Here is a 22077-nt window from a genome sequence, read left to right as displayed (position 1 = left end):
CAGTGCCAGAGACTTGATAGTCCTTCTAAATAAGAAAAAGGCTGGCCTTAATCTACTCACCACTACACTTTCTCCCTTTGCCTGTTAATGTTCCTTGTTAGCATTTTCCCCATTTCATCAATAAGAAAGGGTGACATTCCATCCCAATGATGGCATCATGACTGCCTGCTTGCCACTGTTCAAGGATGAGACACATGGTTCACATATTGGAGAAAAGCATTTTAAGTACCCCAAATGGTTGCAATGCTACTTGGATTCTACAGCTCGGGTAATTTATTTTAAGATGATCCTTTGTGTATATGTGACTACATGAGCATATCAGAATCTATATGATTTCTCTTTATGTTCCTTTGCCTTGGTTAGTTACATCTGATGATACACATGAAAGCACTGCTTAATCCTAACATTTTCAGTACTCTGGAAAAGGGCATGAAGTAGTATTTCAACATAATTTTACTGGAAGCAAACTGACACAGTTTTGGTGATGAGAATTTCAGAATTTAGGGAAAAAAAGGAACAGTAGTGATCATCTGCTCAGAGTCCAGTTACAATGACCCAGGAGAGAGAAATCTGGAGCCAAGGACAATTCTGGTAATTTTTTAAAATAAAAGGTTTTTTTTTTTTCTCCCTAAGCGCTAGTCCACCAAGAAAACTTTTTTTTTTTTCATTGTTGTTGTTGTTGTTTGCCTGTGTTGGAGCTTGCCAAGTTTGCTAACAGGGAAATTGTTAAAAGAGCCAGATTTGTTAACAGGGAAATTCATGGTAAGAAAAGCAACGGATGCTTCTGAATCTTCAGTTTCCTGATTCACCTAATTAATATCTTAAGTCATCTCCTACTATTTCATGGTAAACTTAGGAAGCAATCCTAGTTTTGTAAGTTAAAGAAATTTTGAAGGAGATGAAATAGGGAGCATAGACTCTTCACATTGTTCATCTAACAGTAGGGAATGTTATGGAATGCCAGGTGCCTCTGCCACTTGGCTAGAGCAGGCTTTGATGCATTGTCTATAAAACTGGTCTATCTGTAGAAAGAGGCAGGGAAGTTCACTTACAAAGAGCTAATAAAGACATTTGAAGGGTTATTTTGCTATAGTGATGAAAATGTACAAATAAAACATGAAATAGATCAAGATATGTTTAATAGAGTCCCTTGAAGCAGGGTACTACTTTATGGGGATAGTTATAAAACCTGCTGGCTTTTTGCTTACTTTTACTTCCCAAAATTTGGACAGCAGGGCCTTAAGAGAGTCTGTGAGGAAATGATCACCATGCTGTGATCCAAAATTTTGAAATTCCCTTTCAGTTCCAAAATCTGAAATTCTCATTATCAAAACAGTTACCATTCTGCTTCCAGTAACATTAAGTTCATTTAAAAAGTACCGCTTTATACCTTTTCTCTGAGTTCTCTCAAGTGTTAGGATGAAGCATGTCTATACATTGCCTACATGTATTCCTGTGCAGTTCATCAGTGGAATGGTACACACAGTATTCAAAGACAAGCTTGGGGGGAGGGGGGTCTCTCTGTGCCAGCATTCTTCTTTCCTCATTCTCTGCCTATCTGACATCCAATTGGCAATGAGATGGCCCAATCACAGTCTACAGGTGGATGCAACTGTAGAGACCTCCTTCATCTTGGTGTCTGCCTAAACTTTCTTTCGGCTTTTTTTTTTTTTTAGTTGTAGATGGACAGAATGCCATTATTTTATTTGTTTATTTTTATATGCTGCTAAGATTGAACCCAGTGCCTCATACATGCTAGGTAGGCAAGTGCTCTGCCACTGAGCTACAGCCCCAGCCCTCTCTTGGCTTTTTGGTGCATATTCATAAAGTCACTACACCAAAGGCAGTGCAAATCCAGAAAATCAACAACAGTGGCCCAGAGCAGTTCTGCAGACTTGCAATGTGGAGGCTCTGTCCCTGGGAAGAGCCAAATGTAATGTGTAATTACAAAAGTCACATACACACACATCTTGGAAAGAGAGATCCTTCTGGGAGGATAGTGACTAGGGAGTTCCGTGACATTCATGTCTGTAAATCTGCCAATGGCAAGGGGGTATTTCACCTGCATGTGGAAACCAGCAAAACATAGCTTTTACTGAAACTCAATACTGTGTCAATAAACTAGACTTAAACTGCTAGTGAGCTTAAAAGGAAGGAATTGAATCGATCACTTTTATAGGACCACGGTTTATTTAAATATGTGCCAGGACTATGGAATTGCAGGCTAATTTGGGGGAAGCTTGAGCCAGGAAGTAAAATGTTGACAAATACCAAAACTTTGTAATTTCTAATATTTATATTTGTCTTACAGCTCATCTTGACAAGCCCACAAGAATCTTGGATTGAAGGATCCACTAGATAATAAACAGAAGAGTTTTAGGGCTTCTAATGACTAAGCAACGATTTACAGTAAGACTCTTTCATTGGTTTGAAACATTATTTATTAAACACTCTGTGTTCTCTGAAGCTCTGTATTATTTTTGGCTATAGCTTCCACCTAATGAGCCACATGTATAATTTACAATTTTCTAGTAGCCACACCAGGGTGAAAAGAAATAGGGGACATTAACTTTAAAATATTTTAACCCTAAGTATTAACTATTATCTATTATTGATAAACTTATTATTATTTAAATATGTAATTGGTAGAAACATTTTAAAAGATATCTAACACTCTTTTTATTTTTTTTAAATGTCTCTGAATCCAGTGTGCACTATACACCAGTAACACATAACAATGGCTAAATTTTCAATGATTAAAGGGAAATATAGTCCTAAAAAAAAGAAGCAATGTTTAATGGAAGAAGTAGTTCATTTTGCTCAAGTTTTTCATTTTACATCTAAATGAGTATAAGTGAAATCAAGCTACAAGTTCAGTTCTTCAGTCCCACTGGCCACATATCAGGAACTCAATATCCACGTCTGACTGGCAGTTTCTACACTGGACCACTTGTAGTTACTTAAAGTATAGCATGCAATTTTAACAATTCACTTATTATCTGCAAGTTTAGGAAGTGGAATCCATAAATTATAAGTGGTTTGGATTTTCTTAAAGTTATCTTAAATAGGAAAAATTTAATCTTACCTTCATCAAGTCATAAATCTTGTTTTTTAATATGGTTGAAAGACCACAAATAAATTTTTAATATCTACATTTTATCATAGACATTTATGATATGTTTTTGTATATTTTTACAAAAAATACCAAGATAGAAGAAAAAAACTCCTTGTATTTGCAAATGTAATTAATGTTGACATCTGTATTTATATATCATAAAATCTTGTATAAACATACTTTGGTGGGGTCAGAAGAATGTTTTAAATAAATGTACCAACCCACCCTACCTACAGTGCCATTTAGAACAAAATAATAACACCAAGTGGATCTGACCTCATTTTCAGCATTTAAATTGCTCCTATAAGGTAAGTAGTCACTGCCATAAATCTATACACCAATTATTTAATATTAGGATTCTACTGTCAGGTGTTGAAATTTTGCTAACAGTTCTTAAAATCAAATGGATCTGAAGTTTACATATGAATTTTGAAATAAGATTTTTTACAAAATATTTGATAATGAGTCCCTTTGGAATTACACTACAAATACTTTTTCCAGATGTAAATTATAGAATTGGGCATTAGTGACATGGCATGCACATGTCAAGGTTCACTGGGGTATTAGTCAGACTTGAATCTCTTTGACCAACATACCTGATAGGAACAACTTAGAGGAGGGAAAATTTATTTTGGCTCGTAGTTTCAAGGTTTGGTCCTTGGTGGGCCAACTACATTGCTGCAAGCCCAAGGCAAGGCAGAACATCATGGCAGAAGGGCATGGTAGAGGGAAATTACTCCACTCATGGCAGACAGGAAGAAGAGAGAGGCACAAAGGAACCATAGGAAGGATGGAAGCTTCCAGGGCACATTCCCAGTGACCCACCTTCTCCAACCACACCCCTCCTGCCCACAGTTACTGCCCAATTAGTCTATTCAAACTAGAGTGAACTGATTAGGGTACTGCTTTCATAATCTAATCACCTCACCTCTGAGCATTCATGCATTAACACAGGAGCTTTTGGGGGACACCTCATAGTCAAACCATAACATTGGTAAACCAAAACAGTGTTCAGTAATAATGTTCAGTAATAAAGTATAGTAATCTTTATTCTGTTGTGCTATAATGATTCAGTGTTCTCTCATTCCCTTTGACTTATACAACCTTTGTCTCACCTGTGAACAGGACACATGTCACACTGCATGAAGGCATCATTTGTTATAAACGCAGATATTATGCAAATAGAAGATGAAAAATTGCTATTTTCTTCTATATGTAAAGCTTACATAGGCTCAAGAAATGGCTGAATTAGGACCATGTTGGAAAGATGTACAAACTAATTATACTGCACAAATGTCTGGGAAAATGAGAACAAATTATTTAGTCTCATTACAGTCTTTTCCCAGTGGCTGATTGGAACTCTGATGATTCTAAAACTACCCATTCCAATGGATTTTACTACCTTACAGCAATTCTCTTCTGCTGGTATTTTTTTTTTTTTTTTTGAGACAACAACAAGATCTTTGAAAAGATGTTGATGCCAAAATTGTCTGCCAGCCCCAACCAGAGTTCTTCTCTCAACTCAATTCATGGAAAAACTATTTGCCTGTATTACACAGCTAATTCTGTACTGGCAAAATCTCCAGTTTGATACTGGGAGACTTGAAAGCTCTTCCATTCTTAAATGTTTTTTCAATAACCTTTACCTAAATGGTGTGGTAAATCATCTGTATAAAATAATAAGTCTTTTATTTCTTTGCAATATGGTAACTGGAGACGGGTTGGGGGAAGCATGCATTTGATCATTTCATGGATCTTTTGAGATGAGTTGAGAACATCAGGCCATCACCTGTGGCCAGCACAGAAAGATGCAATTCTGTTGATGGAATCAACTGTAACATGTGTTTCTGTTATGGAACACGTGCTCAGAGAAAACAAAAGGGATTGGATTTATCTCCCTTCAAGCAATAAGCCTTTGAACCTCTTTGGATGAACATTCTATATTAAAAGCCCAAAGCCTCTGTTTTCTGGGGTTGAACATAAATCTAAGCTTTAGCAGATATCTCATGAGAAAAAGAGAGGTGATCTAAACAAAGAAAGATGTGGCCATGCTGGCTTCAAAATACTTTGTGCAAATCTTGATTATCATTAATGTGGGCTTACTGAGAAAGTAAGACATTGAGGAATGTTAGAAGCATTGATTGAGACTTGAGATTTACCTGTTCCAGGTAAAATATCAGAGCTTTATGTACATAATTTAAAAAATTGCCTTCATAATGCCAACATGTGGGTGATGTTAACAGCGTTAGGGAAGTTAAGTGACTTCCCGAAGTTTTCCTAATTGGAGCAAGGCAGAGCCAGGATCAGATCTGGATGACTCTATCTTGCAAGCCTTAGGCTTTCTTCTAGGTGATCTGAACTGCTTGTGCTTAAGTTCTTAACTCTGGCTCCACTACACAATTTGCACTTGTAAGGCTTTTAAAAATTCTTTTATTGGTGCATATTAATTACACACAACAGTGGGATTCATTGTGAAATATTCATACAAGTGTAGAACACAATTTGATCAATTTTACTTGTAAGGCTTTTAAAGCACAGCACCAGGACCCCACCTCAGGTCTACTTAGTCCAGATATGTGGGATGAAATCTTAGCCCATATATATTTATGCATTTTTAAAGCTGCATGAGTGATGATTTTTGTTTCATTAATCCATTGGTCAAAGTTGGATCATTGACCAATGGATCAGTTTAATTTAAATTGTTAAAAGTAGACTAGGTGATAAAGATTAACTATTGCAATGAAGTAATAAATAAAGACCCAGCTAGAAAGAAATATCATTAGGACCAACTTATACACCATCTAACGTAGTGCTTCTCAAACTTGAGTGTATTTATGGATCCACTGATGATTATGATAAAATGCAGATTGGGACTCAGCAGGTCTGGAGTGAGGCTAGTTCCTGTATTTCTAATCATCTCCCAGGTGATGCCAAGGCTCCAGCCTGCCAACCACACTTTGTATAACAAAGAGTTCAATCTGGGGGTTGTAAATATCCATGAAATAATCAAGAGATGAAAGCTGAAATCTTAATACTGTATTTCAGAGCAGTCTGTTTCTCAGAGGTTTCTGACATCTTCACAACTTGAATGGCACAGTTTTGGTAATGGTGGCTGCTGGTCTCCTATCACCCACACCTTCATCCCTCTGTATAGCCCTTGCAACATTGCTGAGGATGTCAGAAGTTGTTCTGTGACAGATTTTGGGTGTCAGTGATGTTTAATAAACCCAATTAAAAAAAAGAAATTTCATTCATTGTGTACTCTTGTTTTGTTTTTTTTTTCTTTCCAGGACATAATCATGGTTCTTTGCACAGAGAGGAAGTAATGACTTTTAAAGCCATGCAGCCGCCAGTCCATGACTAACTTGCCCTAAGGAAGGGTTTCTTCCCTCCCCAAGGGGACTCATCTTGCTGCCATTACAACTAAAGACTAAGTACAATTTCATTATGATGATCATTGCTATCTGAATTTCTCTGAAACAAAATGGATTGATTAATAAATAATGAATACTATTAGTAAGACACTGCAATTTTCTTTTAGGTAGAAATTTATATTGGAAGTTTAAAAACCAGATCAAAAGGCACTAGGAAATTTCCAGACTGAAATAAAAAATGGTGAAGTAAAAATGGGAAACTTTTCTCAGTTCAATGTAAACATGTAAACCAAGCACATCCTAGACAGTGATTAAAAATGACTTTAATGATGTTATTTGTGCCCATGTATTTTTGAAAGATACTCACTGCTATGCTTCCTTCTGGGAGTTTAGCTGGCTGATCTTTATAAGGCATCTTCTTAACTTCAAAGGACACCATGGATGCAAGAGCATAGGGATCATTTTTTCTCTGAAAGTAAAAATATTTATTTAAGTGTATTTCCTATAAAGCATTTAAAAGTTCTGTTGGTAGCCACTTAATTGTTTTCAGTGTCTCTTTTACTGTTTTTCCCCTTCCTTCCATTCACCCATCCATCCATTCATATATCTATCCATCCATCCAAAAATCCATTCAAACATTCATCCATCCATTCATCCATACAAACACCCAATGGACCATTGGTGTTTACATATATACATGTATGTATATATGGCATATATATACAATTCATGCCCTTTCTATTTTTAAAGATAATTTATCTTATTAATTAAAGACTTATATATAAGATTAATATGAAGCAGAAAATCAGGGTCCTAAAAAATGCACAAGGATTAATATAGTTACTGCCAGTAAAGTATAAAGGGCAGACACGATGAGTTACAAAATTCTTGTTATCTGACAGAGGATAATATTGTGTACTTAGTTCATAAGAAATGTATTGCATGTCACTTTGTACTGAAGACCCAGAGCCAGGTTTCTCAGCTTCAATGCATGCCTTGCTACCAGATGCCCCAGTGTGAAAATCAAAAATGCTTCTAGTTATTCCCCAATGTCCCCCCAGGAGCAAAATTGCCACAGTTAAGAACCACTGACCTACAAGCATACAATGTTTCTGACAGACTGTTTCCAAAAGTTCTCTTTGTTTAATTGGTTCTTATATTAATTTTTATTTATTTTTAATATTTAATACATGACAGTAGAGTGAATTTGACATCTTATACATACTTAAAATATAACTTATTTAATTAGGATCCCCTTCTTGTGGTTGTACATAATGTGGAGTTTCACTGGTGGTGTATTCATATATGAACACAGGAAAGTTATTTCCGATTAATTCCACTGTCTTTCCTATATCCCATCCCTGCCTTCCTTCCCTTTATTCCGCTTTGTCTAATCTGCTGTACTTCTGTTCTTCCCAGCCCTATCTCCCCTTATTGTGTGCTAACATCTGCACATCAGAGAGAACATTTGGCCTTTGGTTTTGGGGATTGGCTTATTTCACTTAGCATGATAGCCTCCAGATCCATCCATTTACTAGCAAAAGTTATACAGTCAAGACCTCTACAATGAAAACTACAGAACACTAGAGAAAGAAATTAAAGAAGACCTTAGAAGATGGAAATATCTCCCATGTTCTTGGATAAACAGAATTAATATGGTCGAAATGGCCGTACTACCAAAAGTACTATACAGATTCAATGTAATTCTTATTAAAATTCCAAAGATGTTCTTCATAGAAATAGAAAAAGCAGCCATTTTTTTTCTTTTATCCATTCATCCACTGAAGGACATCTAGGTTGGTTCCACAGTTTAGCTATTGTGAATTGTGCTGCTATAAACATTGATATGGCTGTGTCCCTCTAGTATGCTGTTTTTAAGTCTTTTGGATATAGACCGAGGAGAGGGATAGCTGGGTCAAATGGTGGTTCCATTCCCATATTTCCAAGGAATCTCCATACTGCTTTCCATATTGGCTGCACCAATTTGCAGTCCCACCAGCAGTGTATGAGTGTACCTTTTTCCCCACATCCTCACCAAAATGTGGCATATATATATACAATGGAATTTTACTCAGCAATAAAAAAGAACAAAATCATGGCATTTGCAGGTAAATGGATGGCATTGAAGAAGGTAATGCTAAGTGAAGTTAGCCAATCCCCCAAAAACAAATGTGAATGTTTTCCCTGATATAAGGAGGCTGACTTATAGTAGGGAGGGGGAGCATGGGAGGAATAGATGAATTCTAGATAGGACAGAGGGGTGGGAAGGAAAGGGAGGGGCAGGGGGTTAGCAAGATGGTGGAAAGTGATAGACATTATCCATAGTACATGTATGAAGACACGAATTGGTATCAACATACTTTATATACAACCAGAGATATGAAAAATTGTGCTGTATATGTGTAATAAGCAACTCAATGAGACCCCGTCTCTGAATAAAATACAAAAACAGGGTTGGGGATGTGGCTCAGTGGTTGAGTGCCCCTGAGTTCAATCCCCGGTACCAAAAAAAAAAAAAAATGAAGGAGAAATCACACTGCCAGACCTCAAATTATACTACAGAGCTATAATAAAAATGGCAAGCTATGGGCTCCAAAATAGACATGAGGACTAATGGAACAGAATAGAAGACAGAGACAAATCCACATAAATACACTTATCTCATACAAGACAAAGGTGCTATTAACATATATTGGAGAAAATATAGCCTCTTCAACAAATGGTGCTGCGAAAACTGGAAATCCATAGATAGTAGAATGAAATTTAACTCTCACCCTGCACAAAATTCAACTCAAAGTGACTCAAGAACCCAGGCATTAGACCAGAGACCCTGCACCTACTAGAAGAAAATATAGGCCCAACTTTCTATCATGTCAATTTAGGAACTGAATTCCTCAGCAAGACTCCTAAAGCCCAAGAAATAACATCAAGAATCAATAAATGGGATGGTATCAAACTAAAAACCTTCTTCACAGCAAAGAAAACAGTCATGTTAACTGTTGATTAAAGTCAAAGGGAAAATATTTGGGAATAACTTAGGAAAGTTGCTTTGAGAACTTATGCTTCTGTGACTCTCCTCCACTTGAAACAGTGACTAAACCCAATGCTGTGCTAGAGCTGGCCTCATAATGGCTCGTGACAGCCAATTGCTAAAATTTCAAAAATTTTGGTGTCAGTTGTTAAACAAAGACATTATTAAACCTTCAATGTAGATGTAAGTCCATTGTATTTCTTGGAAGGTAATGAATATTCAAAACTCAATACCTAGTCATTTTTATTACATTCTCCTATTATCTATGCTCCTAATGCCATTTATGACTAAATATCATATTTATAATAGTGTGCTACTGGGCATCTCTTCCCAGCTCTGTATTCACTGACATCATGTTGGTAGCCTGAAAACAGCCATGATGAAAGCATTTACACCATGGAAATCAACACAAGCTATACCTCAGAGCTTTTTTTCTCCCCTCCCAAAGAGCAGTTCAGTTTATTAAACACTTACTAGCACATCACTATCTAAGATTCAGTGCTGGGTCTCTGGAGGCCAATTCAAATAATCTGGATTACAATAATTTTGTTCATATATTTTTATGAAGCTTATTTTTTTCCTACAGCTGAATTCTCTTTCTCTTTGGTAAATCCTGTTTTGTGCCTATGATAAGGACAAGTCAAAGGATACAAATTTTACATACTTAAAGTTACTATATATTTGGCTTTTTTTCTTTCTAGCTCTTCAGGGTAAATAGCTCCATTCATTTGGAAAAAATTCTTTTGAAAGTATCATTCTTCTGCTGTTCACTTCTCTGCTGATATTTCCATTTTAACTGAAAGTTGGTTTTTTATTTCTATCTTTGAGAATTTTAAAAAATAAAGTTTGGAAATCTTTGCTTATAAAATCTTCTGTGTACTTGGCAATTTCAATCTAATTCCTTACCATCTTCACTGATAGACCCAGGGGAAATTTTAGCCTGGGGATTCTGTGTATGTGAAGATTTTTGTTGAATACTCAAGTACATGTCTATGCTCCCAAACCCCAAACAAAGAAGCTTTTGCTCATTTCCAAGTTCACTTTAAAAAATTGGTAGAAAATCATATTCCTTCACTTGAGGTTGTATCTTTGGCAAACAAACTGTTCAAGACCTTCCATCTCTGCATCTATTCTAGATAAAAAAGATTTCCTCTTACTTGATTTTCTGCATTTATGAAAGAATAAAATATGAAAGCTTTTTAGCACATAAATGATGAGGGTCAAAATCTAGAATGCAGAATGTGGACAACTATATTTCTCTAAGAAATTTTCCTTTCCTCTTCCCTTCATCCCTCCCACTGTTGACCACAGTTGGTTTTCTCACATTTCCACTCATCCCCAATCTTTACTGTTGTTTCTGGTGGTTCATAAACCACTGGACCTTGTTGGGCTTCAGAAATGTCTGAGACCCATCTTAGAGATTCTGATTAATTAAGTCTGGGATGAGAACATATTTGAATACTTTTTGGAACTTTCACATTGTGGTTTAACTTTTTGATTTTTAAAAATTTTACCGTTGTGAGATGTATAATGATGTTTTTGGTCATCAACAGACCACGTATATGATGGTAGTCCCATAAGATTATATTGCCTAGTGGCATCATAGCGGCCTTCATTTAAGTATATTATGTTTACACAATGATGATATTGCCTCCTGAGACATCTCTCTGAGTGCATCTCTATTATCTTTTTCATAAAATAATGTTAAATGATGCCTAGGTTTACTTTTATCTCCAACTAGATGGTACAAATCTTCCATGGCACCTAGAACTCTGCACTAGGGCTTAATTGATATTGGTTGATGGACCACCTGAATAGAGGATGACTTAAGACATCTAATGATTTGGCTGTTTGATGATCCTACCCCATGTACCAGTCATTTGAGAGCACCTTATAAAAGGCTTAATGTTTTCAATTACTGAATTGGATGTGCAACTTTCCCTTAACTGAATTAGGAAGTTTGGGAAGTCTTAAGAAAAGGTCGTGATATATATTGAGGGCTGCAGTTCACAATGAGGTCTTACCTTCATTATCTATTCACCCATGCAAACCAACACAACCTAGGGCCTGAGTCAGTTAGGAGGTAGGCAAAGAGTCTGTAAAGACTGAAACTCCTACATCAGCTTGTTCTTTGTTTTAAATTCTCCAAAAGCAAAATTTCTTCTATCCTTTACGGCAAATAAAAAGGCATCTTTGTCATTTAAAAAAAAAATTCCCTGGAGTGCCAAGGAATGGGAAATGTGTGTTATTAGGCCATGATCAGCTGGGTTGATGTCAAAGATCTTAGTTCTGCATCATAGGTCCAAGGTGTGGCCTGGGCGAGTATTTAACTTATGAGAAATAATTATGGGCAGTGTTACGATATTGATTCCCTGTTTAAATTGAATGCTTTCAATTGTGCTCTTTACAAAACAAGTATAATATTCTCACATTAAAAGTAATCTCCTATCCAGCAATTACTCGTGTAAGAGCAATCACTGCCATATTAGAGTTGATTGAGGACTGACAAACCAGGTTGTTTACTATTCCTTGACAATATCTGGGGCCTTCTTTTTACCCCAGATAGCTATTAATCCCCAGAAAAATGCCTTCCTTCTCTGTCATACTGCATTATTTAAACTGCGGTTTGTAAGCCCACTGGCTGTCTCTATTATGTACTTTCGCACAATGGTTTGCTTACAATAATGGTACAAATAAAAATTATTGGCAACAAATGGAGAGGAGATGAGGCTTCTGAGTTGGTTAAGTACCTAAGCATGTCTGTCAAGGTCAAAACCTCTCCCTTTCCTGCCTTTGAACTGCTTAATTCCTTCTCCACAATTATTTTAAAAACACATTTCCATTTTATGAGCCCATGTTTAAATACTCAACATTTCCCAGGAGCTAAGCTTTGTGAGGAGACAAAACCTAAGAAATTGCTGGAGAAACTTTAAATTATAAAGGAAATTTCCATTTTAAGCAACAATCACAGGACAAGGGGTTCATTTAGGATTAACTAAAATAAAAACTTTTTTTTCTGTCCCATTTGTATGTTTACAAAGGGACAGAACAAATATAATGCATCAAGTTGCATTAACCATGAATTGTAGACTTTCTAGCCTGGATTAGGGAGGAAGAAAATATTTATCTCCTTCTGGATTTTATGATAAAACTATTAAAAATCCTCAATATACTATGTGTCTGTGTATAAATATATATATATATATACACACACACACACACACACACATAAACATATACAAATAGAGAGTTTGCAGTAATGCATTCCTCTCTGGCATTAGGCTTCCAAGACTGAAATACTGAAATAAGCAGAAACTGTGAAAGTATACAAATTTGGGCTACTGGTGTGGCTAGACACCTGGTGACTCATGCCAGTTTTTCTGGTATCCCAGGAAGTGACCCTTTTCCCTGGAAAGACTTCAGAATGTTGATACAGGTTATTTGGTTTGACTTCTTGTGCTAACAACTTACTGTTTAGCCAGTCCCTCCATTACCAGGGACTTCTTAAATAAGAAACACTGGGTCTTATTTAATAGGAAAATGAAGATGCAGTTTGTACTCCGCTGACCTCTGGAATAGAATGTCACACATAGAATGGAAACTTGTAGACTGAAATACTTACTTGTCCCTCAATTGTAGGGTTGTAATGATAACTCTTTCATGGAAAAAGCATTCTCCCTCATTTCAGTATGATGTCATGCTCAAAGTAATAAGAGAAGTGCATAGTTACCTTTAGATTGCATGGGCTTGGGGTTCCCTAATCCACCTCTCTTCCAACCCTTAGATAAGAAGCAACAGCAAAAGGCAGAGTGATCCTAAGCAAATTGATGGAATACGAGTCGTAGAGTCATTCTTCTGGTTATTTGATTGAAAAGTTGTGTCTTTAGGAAAATGAGCAACCTAAGGAAGCTCGTATTATTTATGAAAAGTGGAATATGACTTGAATAGGCTAATTATAGTTTTCAAATTTATGTCATTTCAATACCTCTGAAATGACATAATTTTTGTTGTTCAGTCTTTGAAGAAACTAGTGTTAAAAAATGTATACCAAAGATAATTAAAACAATAAAAATCTAACATGACAATTTATCATTGGGACACTAATAATTTCATTCTCAAAATTATTATAGGGTGAAAATAGTTTTTTTAAAAAACTTATCTTTTTTTATGCTTTCTCTCTTTTATCTCATTTAAAGTTCTAAATTTTATGAAAGACCCTTCAAGAAACCATTTGACATTTTAACATAAAGTTTTGTGTTTAAACTTTCCTTTATAAGGCAAGGGAACGAACAGATTAACTGTTAAATAAATGACACAAAGATTTATATGTAACATTCTGAGATGTAGAATATTTTGCAAAGCTTCTTTGGAGTGCATGCTTGCTTCCGCATTTTTCAATTACAAAATAGCAAGCAACTTGCCTCTCATTTCCTTATAATGGGAAAAGATTTATGCTTTGCTTCAATGGTAGAAACTGTATCAAACGAGGCAACAGGTTATTACTGGATGTCCAGGAGGGTTCTCAGTTTCTGCATCAGCAAAAGAAATAAAAGGGAGCACAATGCCTCATCTATTTGAATATGTCCTTTGGTTGTGTCTAAGGAGCATAGATGTGGGTTGTAGGAGATAATTTTCAAAACCTATTCCCCCAGTTGAGTCTAAATCAATTATGACAGCTGTGTGGGGAGGGTCTTGTATTGCTCAGACTTCTGAAGCTACCTGACCTTTGGCTGAGGGCTGGAAACCATGCTGAGATCACTTAATAGTGCTGATCATCAGCTTGGACAGGGAATAAGGAGAGAATAATGACCCTTTGGACTTGTTTCTGTCACTTGGTATCCTGGATTGTCTGCCTCATAGGATCAAAAGAATCAAATGAGAATGTGGCTCAGAGTGAAGAGGACGCCTACTTTTTGACATTGTTAAACCCCTGCTAAGGTTTTCTCCTCAATTTGAGAACCTTATCATCTCAGCCAGAAGTGTTTCACTGGAGAGAAGTAAGAAAGTGAAATGATCACTTCTTTGCCTACAAGACAAGAAGTCCTTACTAAAGTCACTGAACCAGACCAGCTTGTGGTTTGGGTTTCAGGACAAGGTGGAAATGATTTGGAAGAAAAGTCAAATGTCATAGCAAACATGACCCAAAGCTCCTCACTGAAGACCTTTCCAGCTGTGCAGAGAGGATCCCCTAGGATTATCCATGCATTCTGCTGTATTTTGTATCTCAAACTGAGCAGTCAAGGCACATTTCTAGAGAAGAACATTTCAAGCCACTTCTTGTTCATATTTTCTGGCAACATGCTTTTAACTTTGCCAGAATATTGGCCGCTTTCAGGGTTATCAGCATTAGACCAAGAAGGATAATTTGTTATGATTTTTTTTCCTGGTTAGCTTGATTGGTTTCATTATGAATGAATAGTCAATACGTTATGGCCCAGCCAACCCTAGAACTTGTCCACAGGTATTTCAACCATTGCAGTGCCAGGTATAGCTTCCCTGGGCAAGGTGCTACAGGGCTGCTGGGAGAGCCAAAGACAGAACATTCTTCCTGCCTTAGAGGAGCTCACATTCCTGGGTCAGCTATAAATTTGAGGAAGACTCCCTCCAAATTTAACTTTCAAAGAATGTAATCCCCCCAACTTTTTTTTTTCATTGTATATAGCAGAATTTCAATGTTTTATTTGCTAAGCAGTTCTGAATCCAAAAGTTTACTTGTACAGTCCCTAATTACATCCAAGCTTTGAAGTAAAGCCAACACATTTTGTTCCTCAGTCTGAAAATCACATCATTTTGCTGTCCTTGCTGGCTAGTGGGGAGAGTGGGAGGTGGTTGTGTTTACTCAAACTTGGAATGCTGCACTTAGTAAAAAGTGGATTTTTGACAAAGGTTTTTGCCTTTAGAGGCAGCAGATGACACCATCATGAAACAAAAGGGGGCCTCATTCTTACATTATCAGGGGATATAATAAAAGTCAGGAAGCTAGTATTCAACACAGTCCAAATCTTCATTCATAGATATGATAATTGACTATATGAAATAATCTTATAAGTTTGAAGGGAAACATACTTCCCTAAAGTTCTAAAACAGTGCATCCCAGTGGAACTCTCTTCAAGGACAGAAATGCTTTTGCACAGTCTTGTAGAGGAGTTAAGAGGAGAGACCCCTGAACACTTGAAGTGTGATTAGTGACACTGAGGAAGTGAATATTTAATTTTATTGAAATTAAAATACTTTAAATTTAGATAGTCACATGTAGCTATTACCATTATATTGGGCAATGTAATTCAAGAATTATATTTGTACTGGATTCTGAAATGGCATGTTATGAAATTTATTGTATTCTTAAAAAAGCTAAAAAGCTTTAATACATAGTATTTATAAAATATCTATACAGTTGTTACAGTGCAGTAGTCTAACAGAAGAGTTAGTTTAGCAACCTGCAGCATTGCGATTATGATGTAAAATTTACAGCATGTAGTTTTCACATAAAAATCTGTAGCAGTTTAGCAAGGTAACATACATAGGACAAAAACTCAAAGATTCCTCCTCTTACTAGTTACGTGACCTAGAGAAGGCCTCTTAACCTCCACGTCTCAGCTTGCTTATCTGTAAAATGCAGCTAATAATAATAATAATAATAATAATAATAATAATAACAACAACAACATGTATCCCACAGGATTTCTGTGAGAAGTTATAATTCACACACAAGCATTTACTATCCTGGCGCCCAGTTGTGTGGTGATTACTCAATAGAAACCTTGCTATTTGCAGACATATCTCTTTGGAAAGGTTGGCTGGCTGCTCTTCAAGTTTAGAGAACCATTTAGGTATAGTCTGTTCTGAGTCAACCTAAGTGTAAACATAATACAAAAGAGGCTATTAATAAAGCATGCCGAGTTATTGCTGACTTAAGCTAAGCAGAATAAACATTATAAATAACTTATTAGGAGAGGTTCCATGTGAGCTGCCCATACATCAGTAAAGTTTTAGGAATAAAAGGAGCCTTTAGCCCAATCCCTTCATCTCAAATGGGGGAAAAAAGCCCCATGAAAGTTCACAGAGCTAATCAGGAATAGCACCAGGCTCTTGCCTCCTGACCCAGTATCCACCAAAGATAGCAAAAACAGAGGAAATCAAGGTCAGGGCTCCTAGAACTTGTTCTAATGTGTGCATGTAGTTTTTACCACTTTGCTTATGGGTAGTTTTCACAGAGGAAGGTGTGTATATAAAATTCAGCTGGGTGTGGTGCCACATGCCTGTAATCCCAGTGACTAGGAGACTGAGGCAGGAATGAGCACATGTTCAAAGCCAGCCTCAGCAACTTAGTGAAGCCCCCATGCCACTTAGCAAGACTCTGTGTCAAAATAAAATATTAAAAGGGCTGGGGATGTGTTAAGCACCCTGGGTTGAATTCCTAGTACCAAAAACATAAATAAAAATAAATAAAATTCAAAAACATACTTTGCCAGTGTTTACCAAAAATACAAAAGAGTCACCATAACTTTATTCTGATTAGAAAATCTGCCCAAGATTAGTGAAGAAGTACCTGAGACTATATTTTTAAAAGTATGTAATGAACTGAAAGAAAACAGTTATACCCCAAATGCCTTAAACCCAACTAATCTCTTCCCCCTGTACTATTAAGGTTAGTGACATTTTAAACAGTGTATTGTCTGTGTGTGACGGCACACGCCTATAATCCCAGCTTCTCCAGAGGCTGAGGCAGGAGAAGAAGTTCGAGGCCAGCCTGGGCAACTAAGGGAGATCTTGTCTCAAAATAAAATTTAAAAAGAGTTGGGGATATAGCTCAGTGGTAAATAGTTTGCCTAGCAAGCCAGAGACCCTGGGTTCAATTCTCAGTACTGGAAAAAAAAAAGCACACTTACTATATTAATTAATTAAAATATTGTGGCAAAATGGAGTAGCAAAGTTTCAGGAGGGATGTTGGATTGATGACTAGAGTGGGTTGAATAATGTCTCCCCTAAAGTCATGGCCATCCAGAATTTCATAACATGACCTTATGGGGGTCATTACAGATGTAGTTAAGGAAAGGTTAGAGATGAGCATTTAGTAATTAGGATGGGCTCTAATCCAATGAATGTCCTCAGAAGAGACAGAAAGGAGATGACACAAAGACATGGAGCAGGAAGTGATATGAAGACGGGGCAGATACTGGTGTGACGTGTCTGTAGGCCACCAGATGCCAATATGGCTGGCAGCCAGCAAGGGCCAGGAGGGGGCCTGGCATGGTTTCTCCCTCACTGTGTGCAGAAGGAACCGGTTCTGTGCACACCTTAGTTTTACACTTCTGATTGAGAGGGTCAATGTCTGTAGCTTGAAGATAATCAGCTTGTGGTTGTTACATCAACTTTTAGGGCACTGACATATTGGTTATGATAGTATCATTTATTTCTAGTTTCATTTGATTAGAGAAAGAACAGGATTTATGATTTATGCTTTAAGTTTCACCTTAAAAAAAGTAGGAAGGTAAAGAGTTGGTTAATGTAATTGGGGTAGCCAGTCTCCAAGGAGGCCCCAGTGATTCCTGCCTCCTGGTGTTTCACACCTGTATGTGGGTCCCTCCCATACTGAACAGGGGTGATAAGCATGAACTTTAGGATATTGGAGAAATGCCAGAATGTGACTTCCAAGGCTAGGTCACAAGAGACATGCAAGATTTGCTCTCTCCGGGCTTGCTTGGGGGAAGCTAACCACTGTGTTAGGAGGGCATTCAATCAGCACCATCTGAACAGGTCCACGGAGCAAGGACCTGGCTCTCCTAACATCAATCACTAGCTTTTTATGCATGTCCTTGAACCATCTTGTGGATGGTCCTCCAGCCCCAGTCAATCTTTCAGATTGATTTCAGCCCTCACTGACATTTCAATTGTATCATTCAGTGAAGAGACACCAAGCCAGAAGCACCCAGCTAAGCTGTGGCCAGATTCCTAACTTTCAGGGTGAAAGGATGAATACTTATTATTTTAAGTTGCCAAGTTGGGGGAATTTTTTTTTATGCAACAATAGGTAACTAATACAGTCAGAACTATAAAATTGTAAAAGAGCTCTTAGTTTCCTCTTCCCTTGAACTATTGTAGTAGATTCCAAACTGTCTCAGTCCTTCTGGTATTTTCCTTTGAATGAAAGTTGTTCAATTGAATACTGGGCAAAGACAATCATCATTTACAACATATAGTGATAGGGAAAATCCAAGATGAACATGCACGTACCTTTTTTAGTGAAACATCATCAGTACTTTGAAACATTCTCTATGTTCTTCCCTGAATGGCCCCTACTCAGGAGATATTTACTACTCTAGTGAATTTTGTGTTTTCATTCACTTATTTTTTCTTAGATTTACCAATGAACTGTTTAGTTTTGCTTATTACTGTACTTGACTGAACAACATTATGCTCCTGAGATCCTGCACCCACCCTCCCTATAGAGGCAGCCCCCTTTCCCACTCTATCCTGAGACCTTGTTTCACTGGCTTCGGGGCACTTATTTCTGTCTAAAACAGGCTTATGCATGCTTTTGTCACTTCCAACTCCTTTGCTGAGGGGACAGTTCTGTGAAGGTTGGTGCTACATCTACTTTGCTCACTGATATTTCCCTGTGAAGCAGTGCCTGGCACACAGTAGGTGCTCCATAAATATTTGTTGAGTGAACATATAAATAATGGTTTGGCCAAAAAAAAAAAAAAAGAGAGAGATTAGTGGTTCACACAGGGGGATGATTTTGTCCCCAGGAAACTGTCGATGTCCGGAGACACATTGGGTTGTCACAAGTGGGTGACAACCTCCTTGTGACATGAACTGTAGGATAGTGGGGAAATGCCAGAATGTGAGGCAGTGCTGTGGAGTCTCCTGTAATGAATGGATGACTCCAACAAAGCAGGATGATCCAGTGCAACATGTTAATAGAGATGAAACCCTTGCCTTCGATAAAAGATGATGATGATGATGATGATGATGATGATGATGATAATGATGATAATAAAGGTATCCGAATGACCTTTAAAAAGTAACTAATTTTCTTCCTGTTTGTTTTGGGGACAAAATTAAAAGAATTGTGAGATGAGAGACATATTTTAAATGGTAGAAATCATGAAAATATAGAGAAATAAAATTCTATGTTTATAGGTGGGCTCAAAAGAATTTTCAGTGGCACAATGAACCAGGTGAGTTTGTAAGTACTTAAAAAACTGAGCAAGAATGCACAGATTTGGTTGGAGTTGTAATTTAGTGTTTTAAAGAAGAACCCTGCCTCATCAATAAGGTCTTAAAATACAGTAGTTAATTACTTAGTTGAATTTCATTTTATTACTGTAAAAGAGATTTTTAAACTTTTAAAATGCAGACAATCAATGGACTTATCCAGGGCAGTAGAGAAACCCACAGTAAAGATAAGGCAAAGCACAGAACAATCTATAAATTCCACAAACCAGGATTTCTGCTGAGATGCTTTTATGGTTGGAGCCTGTGCTGGAGGATCACATGATCTGAGGAACTTTCTGGAACACTCTCCTTTTTCCCATTTAAATTGATTTTCTCTTTTTTATTTTTCTGGACACATGGCTTGGCTTGTGTTTCCATACTCGCCATCCTTTCATTAGTGAATATTTATGGGAGACCTACTGTGTACCTGGCACTGGGCAGATAGGGGTGAGCCAAGTGAAAATACTTGCTTGACTCTACATTACTACTGAAGGTCTTAGGGCCTCAGGGTGGCTAAATCATCTTTACCTGCAGGGAAAGATGACCTCAACTCCTCCACAGAAATTTCCTTCAAATGTTTTTAGTGAAGCAATTAAAATTTTCAAATTTAAACATGTTAAACATCTAAATTAAAAATTTTGCAAATGATAAAAACTTAAAAATTAAGGTGAGAATATTAAGAACTGGGAATGTAGGTCAATGGTAGAAGCTTCCTCACATGTGGGAGGCCCTGGGTTTAATCCCTAGTACAGCAATAAAAAAAATTAAAATTAGAAAATCTAAAAATATTTAAATTAAAAAGTTATTTTGAAAAGACTTCCCACTGAACTTTTGAGAAGAGGTTCTAGTGAATGGTATGTAGATGTATCTGTGATATTATTACCTGGAGGAACGTGTGGGCCCACAGTCGAGATCTGACCTTGAGAACTCCACTCTCTCCTCCTTCTAGTCGTCCCACTACACAGGAGATTTGCAAACACTCGATATTTGTACAATTCTGCAACAAAACAAAAAAGACAAAAAACCCAACATCAGGGACAGCACATTAAAAGACAGGGGCAGTTTTATTATTTAGATATGAGGTGTCCCCCAAAAACTCACATGTGAGACAATGCAAGAAGGTTTGGAGAGGAGGTGATTGGGTTTTAGCATTAACCTAATCAGTGAATTAATCCCTGATGGGATTGTCTGAGTGGTAACTGGAGGCAGGTGGGGTGTGGCTAGAGGAAGTGGTTCAGTGGGCGTGTGGCTATGGGGTATATATTTTGTATCTGGAGAGTGGAGTCTCTCTCTGCTTCTGATCACCATGTGAGCTACTTTCCTCTGTCATACTCTTCCACCACAATGTTCTGCCTCACCTGAAGAATGGAGCCAGACTTCTATGGACTAAGACTTCTGAAACCGTGAGCCCTCAAATAAACTTTCCCTCCTCTACAATTGTGCCGACTGGGTCTTTTAGTCATAGCAGTGAAAAAGCTGACTAAAACAGGCATCTTTAAATGCTGGTAGAGAATCAACATTAAAATCTGCTTATTTCCATTTTATTTCTTCAGAAGTCATTGCCTTATCTGCAAATGTAATTTAAGGAAAGAACAGAGGTATTGAAACAACCAAGGACAATCATTACCATTAGTGGTAATGATGCATGGATGTTAGTGGTAAGAGAGAGAAATGGACATGAATAAAATGCAAGTTCTGTTCTAAGTACTCATCTTCTGGAAATAGTCAATGAGTTGTTCTATTTCATTTACTCAGAACCTGGGAAGATGTTTCTTATAGAGATTCTTTCCACTAGTTGCTATATTGAGCAAGTGTGGAGAAGGCTACAGAGGAAGCTCCCAAGTCCATAATCTTGGAGACTCAAAATTATTGACCTACTGATAAGCATTTGTTTCATAACATGATTCTTTCTGCCCAAAAGACTTCCTAGTTGTGGAGCAGGCCCTTCTGTGAATTCTATTCATCAGGCTGTTTTTAACCAGTTCCTTAGGTTTCCCAACTTATAATGGGTCACTCTGAATATATGAGATGCATGATCCTAGAAAGTGTTCATTATGATGACATTTTACCTATCAGACCAATAATATTTTATCAATCATATTTCTGATTGAATTCCAGTATGGAAATTAATGAATGTCCATTTTCTATGTGCAAATGTACAGAATGATACTTCTTTTTTAAAAAATTTATTCATTTATTGCATTCCTTATTACACATACAGAGCACTATTTTTCGTATCTCTGTACATACAGTATATTCACACCAACTTATGCCATTAAACATGCACTGTTTTTTTTTTTTTTTTTTTTTTTTTTTTTTTTTTTTTAAAAAAAGGG

The 22077-nt window shown here is 37.0% G+C and overlaps 1 protein-coding gene across 1 annotated transcript in view; it reads right to left on the bottom strand.

Annotated features, from left to right (window-relative positions):
- The window catches only part of Itga8 (integrin subunit alpha 8), a 174898-nt gene that overhangs the window by 7208 nt on the left and 145613 nt on the right, over positions 1 to 22077 (bottom strand). Inside the window, exons 26-27 of the mRNA XM_048809772.1 lie at positions 20625 to 20786; positions 6857 to 6958 (exon numbers count right to left, since the gene is read on the bottom strand). Of these exons, the coding sequence (XP_048665729.1) occupies positions 6857 to 6958; positions 20625 to 20786 (264 nt within the window). The remainder of the gene's footprint in view (positions 1 to 6856; positions 6959 to 20624; positions 20787 to 22077) is intronic.

Source organism: Marmota marmota, unplaced genomic scaffold (genome assembly GCF_001458135.2).
Source record: "Marmota marmota marmota unplaced genomic scaffold, marMar, whole genome shotgun sequence".
Lineage (NCBI taxonomy): Eukaryota > Metazoa > Chordata > Mammalia > Rodentia > Sciuridae > Marmota > Marmota marmota.
This window is presented reverse-complemented; position numbering and strand designations above follow the sequence as displayed.